At 51.8% G+C, this 9,884-nt stretch overlaps 1 protein-coding gene across 1 annotated transcript; it reads left to right on the forward strand.

Annotated features, from left to right (window-relative positions):
* Nucleotides 1-538: 538 nt before the first annotated feature.
* On the forward strand, nt 539-9,687 carry ALDH2 (aldehyde dehydrogenase 2 family member). Its single transcript, XM_051634499.1, has 13 exons — nt 539-736; nt 1,825-1,929; nt 3,252-3,392; nt 3,653-3,732; nt 4,051-4,162; nt 4,944-5,072; nt 5,512-5,625; nt 5,999-6,101; nt 6,796-6,980; nt 7,328-7,492; nt 7,763-7,920; nt 8,697-8,811; nt 9,211-9,687. The coding sequence occupies exons 1-13, from the start codon at nt 608-610 to the stop codon at nt 9,241-9,243; spliced, it is 1,569 nt and encodes a 522-aa protein (XP_051490459.1). The 5' UTR covers nt 539-607; the 3' UTR covers nt 9,244-9,687.
* Nucleotides 9,688-9,884: the final 197 nt, after the last annotated feature.

The raw sequence follows: 9,884 nt of genomic DNA on the forward strand, positions 1-9,884 counted from the left end.
AAACAAGCAGCAAGCTTTAACCTTTGTTGTGAGCAAAAAGCCTCTCATTTTTAACATTCCCCAGTAATGTCCCTTTTGTGAGAGCACTTTCCTGGCTTTGGTCCGCCCCGCCTACACACGGTGGGTTCTTTCTTTGATCCCTGTGTCCACACTAATGGTTGTGTGTCCAGGTAAGCGGGTTGCCCGACCCTTTACCTCCTCACACCGCTTTCCCTGCAAAACTAGCCAGTGCAACAGAAGCTTTTCTGGTTCTACTCTGCCCTTCTGCTTCTTGATGGGTGGTCATGGACAAGGACAGGGACAGTCACTGCTGGCCACCGATGGGGCAGCCCCAAACCAAGCCGTGCCAATGCGATCGGAACTGAGCTCTGCCCGGCTGAGCCGTGCCAAGTTGAACCCCAGCGGACCGAGCTGAGCACAGCCCGAGCCGATTCGATCCGAACCGACCCGTACCAAGCCGGCTCGACTCGGGCTGTGCCGATGGGGGCAGAACCGAGCCCGGCGGGGCTCCCCGGGGGCGGGCGGAGCGGCGGGGGGGCGGAGCGGGGCGGCCCGGAGGAGCAGGGGCAGGAGCCGCCGCCCGGCCCGGCCAGCGCAGCCCTGCAGCATGTTGCGGGCGGCCCTGCTCGCTTCCCGGCTCTGCCGCGGCCCGGCCCGCCTCGGTTCGCCCTTCTCGGCTGCCGCCGCATCCCCGATCCCGGCGCCCAACTCGCGGCCCGAGATCGCCTACAACAAGGTAGGGCCGGGAGCGGCTTCCCTGGGAGGGAGCGGGGCTGGGACCCGGGGCTCCCGCGAGTTGCGGGGTCCGGCGGGGTGCGAGGCCGGTGCGGGGCTGGGGACACCCCCGGTGCAACGCCGAGACGGGCAGGAGCCCGGAACGGCCGGACGTGGGGGCCCAACGCTTGGCCTTGCAGGAAATCCGCTTGGGAAAACGCAGCCCTGCGTGCAGCGGCTGGTGTGAGGCTCAGGGCGCGGGTCCTGCTGCCGTCGGGCGATATCCCGGTCCCCGTGGTTGTTCCAGCCTCCCCTGCCGTGGGTGCAGGCGGTCCGCGGAGAAGACTGTGCGAGAGGGTGTGCGGAGGCAGGGGAAGGTGCCTGGCTCGGTGCTGGTTGCCTGCTGAGATCAGACCCTCGCAGCGCTGGGGCAACACGGCCCGATCCTGTGCGGGTGCTGGGGATCCGGACCCAGGGCACCCAGCGCTCCCTCCCAGCAGCCCTGACACGGGGAAGGTCTCGGCAAGCACCACGATGTTTGCACCAGACACTCTAGCCAAGGACCTGATAAATTCCCCCTCGCTGAGAAAGAAAGAGTTGGTGAAAAGCTGCAGTTGGCACCTGGTTCTGTTTCAGAACGGTACATGGGGAACCTAAAATCAGCTCATCGGGGAAATGCTGCAAAAGCTCTAGTGCTTTGTACAAAATCAACTTTATCATCCATGCCTGCAGCGTTTTCACACTGTTTAGTCTCTGTATTGTCCATGCCAGAAGCATTTTCCCACTGGCAGTCTCCCAGGGCTCCCACTGTGCCCCTGCACAGCTCCAGCCAGGATTCCAGGTCTTGCAGGGACCTACTGAGAGGGGAACGGCTTCCAGTTCACGTGCTGTTTGCTGATCTGTGAATTCTTTATCTTGACTTGAGGCTGTGCCTTTTGTTGTGTACTTTGAGACTAAATTACCTCCTTAATATTGGTGCCGTTCTGGAGCCCGCACAAGTTGAGCCTCTGAATTAAACAGCCTGATAAAACGTCATCAAACTAAATCTCCTCACGCCTTCAGCTAGGGCTGGCTCTCAGGCTTAGCACTGCTTCGCTGCTTTCCCTGCAGATTTTCATCAATAATGAATGGCATGATGCAGTCAGTAAGAAAACTTTCCCTACTATCAACCCGGCAACAGGAGAAGTTATCTGTCAGGTCGCTGAAGGTGATAAGGTAGGTGTCCTTCTGGTGAGACCAGTTGGTTTTCCCCCCTGGGCAGGTACACAAAGATTGCAGGGGGAGACACTCGACTCTCACCCAGGCAGCTCTGCCAGGGGCTGTGTCTGCAGCCGTGTCTGACGCTCACAAATACTTCAGCACTGCTTGGGTTCTTCCCAGCCTGCTGCTTTCCACAAAACCCCTCTGGCTTTGCCTCTCACCAGTGGCAAGCTGGGACTGGAAAGGTTGGAGGGGAATAGACATGGTGTGCTGTGGAGCCTGAGTCGGGAGGCTGGGGAGCAGTTGTGGGTGGAGGGTGCTGGGGCAGGCAGGGATGAGGACAGACACCTCTGTGGTCCCATGGGTGCTGTGCTGGTGGTGTGACACACGGTGGCAGAGGAGTCACAAGGTCAGGATTCACCTGAACAGCCCCTCTCTGCTGTACACATGCAGTGGGAGATCATCCCCAGCCCTAGGAAATTAAAAGAGACAGAGGTGGGGGGAAATACAGTCATGTAATTATCCCATGCCTTATGCAAGGTCCTCCTGGGAGTCTGTGGCAGGGCTGAGGTGGTATTTCCCAGCAATTTTGGGTTCTTCCTACTGTCTGGAAACTTGTTTGTATTCCCCAAGGGAGGGGTGAGTGAGGGGAACCCTTTGTTGTTTGCTTGTTCATGGTAGACTGGCTTGTCCTGGCCAGACCATTCCAGCAAGCCAGAACAGAACCAAGTAGAAACCAGGTAATGCCCGGCAGGACAACATGATGGATTAGAGATATTTGATCAAGATAAAAAACTCCTTTAGACTGTGCTGGCAAAATGAAAGCTGACATAGTGTCAAAACCACACTTCTGGAGCTTTATCCATGCCTTGTTCTAAGACACAAATATTAACCCAGCAGGTGACACTGCAGGAATAACTTGACAATATTTGCACTCTGCGTGGCTGAAATAACAGAGGGTGTAAGTGCAGGTGGAGGTGGTGGCTGCACCCATCTGTTCCACTGCCTCTTCTGCTCCCTCCTCCCCACAGATGCAGACAGGGTGAAGAAGCTGCAGCCAGTCCAGCGTGTGCTGGGGCTGTGCTGCTGTGCAGCACTGCCCGGGTTGGTGCTTGTGGGGCCAGTGGACCAGGGGCCACAGCCCATGTGCTCCCTGCCTGGGGACTGAGTGTCTTGGTGAGGCAGCTGTTGAGGCTGCAAGTTCTTGTCCCCAGAAAAGCAGCACTAGCAGTCACTTGTTTTCTCCTGGAGGCCAGCGAGGGCTCCAGCTTTATTCTGAGAGAGCGAGTGGGGACTGGTGACTGCTTTCTCACCCTCTTGCCTGGACTCCTCTGCAGGCAGATGTGGAGAAGGCTGTTCAGGCAGCCAAGGCAGCTTTCCAGCTGGGCTCACCCTGGAGGAGGATGGATGCTTCTCATCGGGGGAAGCTGCTGAACCGTCTTGCTGACCTGATCGAGAGGGACCGGGCTTACCTGGCGGTGGGTATCGCTGTGTGGCTGAGCGCTCTGCTGCCATCCCTCAGCTGGAGAGAGGGAGGCAGAAACAGGTGGTTTGTGGTCATTGGGTGTGATGGGGATTTTATTCACAGCTCAAACTGTGAGAGAGAGCTGAAAAGAAGTAGTTCTGGGAAGCTGAAAGGCCAACATGCAGAAGTGACCCGAATCACAGACTGAAAATCAACTCTGTATGTATGACTTTGCCCACCTCGCTCTTCAGGCAACCTCATGGTCTTTTGTAGGCACTGGAGACTCTGGATAATGGCAAACCCTACTCCATCGCCTACCTGGTGGACCTGGACATGGTAGTCAAATGTCTCAGGTAGGCATGGAGGCTGCAGTGACAGCTCAGCTGGCCTGGGGTAGCTGAACCTCTGCTCCTGCAGAGACCAGACACCTCTGAGTCAAGTGTTGTGGGTGACAGGGCTGGATCTGAGCTCTTGGTTTCATTACGGAGAGACAAATGTTTGTATTTACTGTCCATTCTTAAAATCACCATTTTGGGAAATACTGATATTGGCATGGGTTTTATGGAGAGACTGAAGGAGGAAAGCAAATAACGGAAGGAAGTCTTTCTTATTTTCTGTTGACAAGAGACTTATTGTTTTAAATTCAGTGACCAAAACCTTATTGTTTCTAGATACTATGCAGGCTGGTCAGATAAATTCCATGGCAAAACCATCCCGTTAGATGGAGACTTCTTCTGTTACACAAGACATGAGCCAGTGGGAGTTTGTGGACAGATCATCCCAGTGAGTAAAATGTATCAGTAGTTCCTGAAGCATTTCAAGGATTCAGTGTTGACATGAAGAATTGCTTAAAATGCAAGTTACCATCTGTTCCTAACCACTGCTTCCTCCAGTGGTGAAGGAAGTTAGGCTTGCGCCAGCTGGGAGGGCTCTTACTTTGCACTCTCAACTACCTGCTGGTTTCATGGGCTCTGAGTAACATTTACTTTGTGTCTGCTGGGAAAAGAAATAAAATAAAACCCCTAAAATCCTTTTATGGAGTTATCTGGCTCAGGACTACAATCAAGTTTAAACTACTGCCTAACATTAAAACCAGAATTCTGTGTGATGAGGATAGTGTGCACAGTGCAGCCTGAGGTACCTGATCCTGTTTCTGTAGCTGGTAGCAAGGTGGTTTGTGAACAGCAAAGCCACGTTTACACCACGGTGCCTGGACAGGGTTACCTGTTACAGGAGCAGCCAGGTCCTGGTTGTTGCTTACTGTGTTTGTATGGTTTTCATACTTGCATTGAGCAAGGACTGGATGTAATTGCCTCACCAGCCTGGGCACACTGCTCTGTCATCATGGACTTTCTTTCAAAACACCTCAGAAGAGCTTTTAACAGCTAAACTGACAGTAAAGACAAATTCCCAGACAGTTGGGGTTGTACAGTGAGATCTCAGAGTACAGCTTTCCTGGGCAAGCTGAAGGCAGGGCTTGAAAAGGAGCCAAAGGGGAGTGATGACAAACTGCTTCCAGAGGTGCTTTCAAGTTCACGCCAGCAAACACCTCCTTCTTTTTCAGTGGAACTTCCCTCTATTGATGCAAGCATGGAAACTGGGGCCTGCCCTGGCTACTGGGAACGTGGTTGTGATGAAGGTGGCAGAGCAGACCCCCCTGAGTGCTCTCTACGTGGCTAACCTGATTAAAGAGGTGAGCCAGCAGGCTGGTGGGTTTCCAGCCACTGTGGCTGCTGGGGATGTGAGCTGCAAGGGGCTTGTGACAGGAACAGAGAAGGGCTGTCTGACCCCAGGAAAGGCTGGATTGTCTTGGCTATCTTAGTGTTTGATTTAGCAAAAAAACCCTTTTCAATGTGTATGCAGAGGATGTAAATCTTGATTAGGGAAGGACTCTGAGGTTCAATTAAACAGCAAAATTAGAAAGCCGACTTACAGATCTCCAAGCTATGCTCAGGATGTGGGTAGGGAGAGGAGTTGTCCGGGTTCTTGCCAACTGAACATTGAAACTAAAGACTTGGGGAAATTAAAGGAAAGTAGGGAGTGCTACTGAAGTGCTACTAACAGATGAGAGAGGGTGAAATCCTTGATCTGTAAAAAGAATAACATTGCTCTCTCCTGCTGGGACCCACCAGGCTGGATTCCCGCCAGGCGTGGTGAACATCGTCCCTGGCTACGGGCCCACAGCAGGGGCTGCCATCTCCTCCCACATGGACATCGATAAAGTGGCCTTCACCGGCTCCACGGAGGTGAGGGGGGTACCCTAACCTTTCAGCCTGTGGGTACAGGGAGTGTCTCACTGCTGGAATACCTTTTCTGTACCCACCACTGGAGGTGCTTTGCCTTCTACACTTGTTTTTTTTAAAACCCACGGGTAACATTTGTTTTTACTTTATGTAAGAACTTTTTAGGTGCCTTCTTTAGAGTAACCTGTTGTTTCCTTTGAGCTCCTTCTTACTGCAGAGGTGAAGCTCTGGTCAGAGTTCATTTGTTCTCTTAAAGCCCTGACAATGAAGGGATTATTATTAAGCTGCTGACTGAGGCCTGAAAGCAGCAGCGTCTCTGACAGATGGTGCTGTGTATGGGAGTTAATTCCTAATTCCTGTTCTTCTCCCGAGGCAGGTTGGGCATCTGATCCAGAAGGCTGCAGCAGAGAGTAACCTGAAGAGGGTGACACTGGAGCTGGGAGGAAAGAGTCCCAACATCGTTATGTCTGATGCTGACAGTAAGGACCTGCTGGCATAATATCTGACCTGTACCTGACCCCTGGGTCCCTGTGGGCAGAGCTGGAGGGGCAGGAACCCTCCCGTGGAGTGTGAGCCGCCAGCTCCACCAGCTCCTGGCTGCTCTGCCTGGGGGAGGCTTCGTGTCTCCTGCTGTCGCTGCTGGGTCGGTTATCAGCACTTCTCCACTCCCACCATCTTTCCCAGCGCTGTGGAGAAGCCCATTTATCAACATTTATCAACAGAGATGAGAATTGTTCCAGTTCAGCCTCAGTCCTCTTTGTGTTGCCATTTCTTTCTCTCAGTGCACACCACCCTCTAGGTTTTAGGAAGATCTGGTTCTCTTTGTCTCTTGCATATAGGCTCATTTTTGGTCTTGATGAGGCAAACGCACTGGCTTTTATGTGGCAGGAAGGAGGGAAATGCTTCTAGATCTAAAATAACATGTCCTCAATACATAGTAATTTCAAATGAGAACTGTAATCTGCCTCAGATTAGATTTTTCTTTTTTCTCTAGTATGTTTTAATAGACCCTCATACTGATTAAATCTGTATGTAACTTCTGAAGTGTGGAAGATGCCTGTCAGAAGGACCTTGTGTCACTGATAATTGCATGATAATTGTTCAAAAGGAGTCACTTACCAGCTCTGGTTGTCCTGTTTGCTTATTTGTTTTCTCTGTTCTCCCCAATCTCAGTGGACTGGGCTGTGGATCAAGCCCATCTCGCCCTCTTCTTCAACCAAGGGCAGTGCTGCTGTGCTGGCTCCCGGACGTATGTGCAGGAAGATATTTATCAGGAGTTTGTGGAAAGGAGTGTGGAGAAGGCCAAGTCCAGGGTGGTTGGAAACCCGTTTGACTTTAAAACTGAACAGGGGCCTCAGGTAAGAGCAGGAATTGTCCTGAACTGTCATCTCCTGAAATAATCCAACCTTGAGTCACTGTAGATTAGAATGAAAGGTGCACTTTGCTCTCTTGATTCATCTCCTTTGGAGAGGCCCAGTGCCTCCTTGCTTGTACAGGAGGGAGAAGTTAATTAACCATTCTGATTATTCCAAAACCTCCCCTTGATGCTGGCATTTAAAAATCATCATCTCCCTCGAAGCCAGCTTGGCAGGCTGTTGAAATGAGAGACCGTCAGAGCACCATGGTGTGCACAGCAGAGTGCGGCTGAATCCCTTTTCATCCCCAGTGGAGGAGAAGCTGATCTATCTGTCCTTGTGGCTCCTAGGTTGATGAGGAGCAGTTTAAGAAGATCCTGGGTTACATTAGCACTGGGAAGCGTGAAGGAGCCAAGCTGATGTGTGGTGGCAACCCTGCTGCAGACAGAGGCTACTTCATCCAGCCGACTGTCTTTGGTGATGTGCAGGACAGCATGACCATTGCCAGGGAGGAGGTGAGACCTGCAGCCCCTTTCTGTCCATCTCACTTCTTTGTCATTCTGCCCCCTCTGATGCAAAACTGTGAAGCTTGATGCTTCGTGGGTAGTTGCCACATTAAACTGCCCCCCTGATTACCCCCTGGGTGCTTCATAATACGGGAAGTGATTCTGGGAATTTGATGGCCTCTGTGACTGCTGCCATAGACACATAACCCCAGCATCAACCACAGCCTCCCTCGTGACGAATTCACAGGGATTTTCACATGCTCTGTTTGGATTTTGCAGATATTTGGCCCAGTCATGCAGATTCTGAAATTCAAAACAATTGAGGAAGTCATTGAGAGAGCAAATTGCTCCAAGTATGGCCTGGCAGCCGCAGTCTTCACCAAGGATCTTGACAAAGCACACTATGTGTCACAGAGCCTGCGTGCTGGAACAGTTTGGTGAGCCTTGACACTTGCTTCTCCCTCAACTGCTGGAAGCTTCCTTGGGTGCTGCCATGTCTCACTAAGCTTGCTGCTTAATAGCCTGTCTGTGCTTTGGATCCAATGTTATGTGCATTTTGCTGGATGTAACGTCAGACCTTCAGTTGTAACGCTAAATGTTGGTTAAATTTAGGCATATTGAGCTGCTGTGATCCCTCTGTGGATTAGTGGACAGGATGGGGGAAAAGAAATCCAGCACTGCAGCTGCAGTGACAGGAACTGCCTCAGGGCTGTGAGTGCCAGCAGCCATCAGATCCCTCAGCACCTCTGAGCAGCCTTGGCTGCTGCGGTGGATGTTCCTCTGGGTTCTGAGGCTGTGCTGAAAACTCTGCCAAAGTCAGGGCTTCAACACCAGCTTACTGTTCTAGCACGAGAGATTTGGAGATCCAGTATCTGACTATTTTTATTTTCTTTTCCCTAATGGTACTGAGTGAACAAGTAGGTGTTTCTGGTGTCTGTCCTCTGAAAGTGGCAGCCTGGACGCTTGGTTCTGTGGTAATGAGAGACGTGAATTGATGTCGTGATGTTCTGTTTCCTGGTTGATGAGGATAAAGTCCCAGTAGTGATTAATTCTGTTGGCTGAGAGAACTGACCGATGCAGAAATCCTGCCTAGGAATTCAAGGAATTCAGCCATCTCTGTTGTAAGCAGCAGATGTGTCCATTGGCTGTGAGAGGGCTCTTTGGGTACGTGGTTCTGAAACTGCAGGTGCTTCACTCTTGTTTTCCATTTCAGGGTGAACTGCTACAACGTGTTTGGTGCACAAGCCCCATTTGGTGGCTACAAAGCTTCTGGGAATGGGCGGGAGCTGGGAGAATATGGTCTGGAAGCCTATGTGGAGGTGAAAAATGTGAGTGTCCTTGTATCCAAGGTCTTTCCAACCCTCTGCTGTAGCTCTACATGGTATTTGTGCCCTTTAGCTGTTTCTCACTGTAAAGAACATGAGTGTGGGGACTTCTCTGTGAGTTTATTTTGTGGAGAACAGGTGCAGGAGCTCTGGGTGAGAAGAAACAAGGTGCCAGCTCACACCACTCAAAGAGCATCTCTGGAGATATGCTTCTCCCTCTCCTCCTCAAGCCTTGCAGATAGGTCCCCAGTCCAAGGTGATCCCAGTCAGCGACGGCTGACTGGGTTATTCTGGCCACTCCTAATTCTCTTCTGCAGGATGCTGCTGCCTCCCTGCCTTCAAGTGAACAGAACTGTGCCCTGTCTCTAGGAAAGTAACTTGTGACTTTTATTTTTTTCCTAGGTGACAATCAAAATTCCACAGAAGAACTCCTAAAGGATGGCAGCCTCCCTGCACCTCTGCAGCTTCGTGGGAGGAAACCTCTTCTTAACACATCAAAAACTTAGGTGGAAAATACGTAGCTCTGCGTTAAGAAATGTTTATTTAGAAGGTGCCTGAAGGAGCTTTTGTTAGAAAGCTTTATTTGGCTTTATCTTTTTAAAATGCCAAATACAGTCAATTGGGTACTAATGCATTACACGGGCGTACTCCTGATGCATCTGTATCTGATGAATATGCTTTTATTTTTCCTCAAAAAAGCATTTGAATGCTTACAGTAACACTTCTGTTAGCTTGTGCAGCTAGGCCTGTGCACCTCGTGCACACCCCTCTTGCGAAAGCAAAGCTGACTCGGTCGTGCAGCAGCAGTGGGGCAGCTCCTGGGCGCGCGGTAAAAAGCCTGCTCTCTTTGTACCTCCTCACAATAAACGCTACTGATCATCTTGTCACCTTCGTTGGAGCAGCTCGCGTCTGCAGGGCCTGGGGTGCACCGGCAGGTCTGGGCGTTCTTCCCCGCGCCCCGCTGCCTCGGGCGACCTTTCAGGTGTCGGCGGGTTGGGTTGGGTTGGTTTTTTTTCCTTCAGGTGTTTCGAAGGCGCCGCGGGGCGGCAGCGCCGGGCGGGCCGGGCGGGCCGGGC

The sequence above is a fragment of the Apus apus genome, chromosome 16, assembly GCF_020740795.1.
Source record: "Apus apus isolate bApuApu2 chromosome 16, bApuApu2.pri.cur, whole genome shotgun sequence".
NCBI lineage: Eukaryota > Metazoa > Chordata > Aves > Apodiformes > Apodidae > Apus > Apus apus.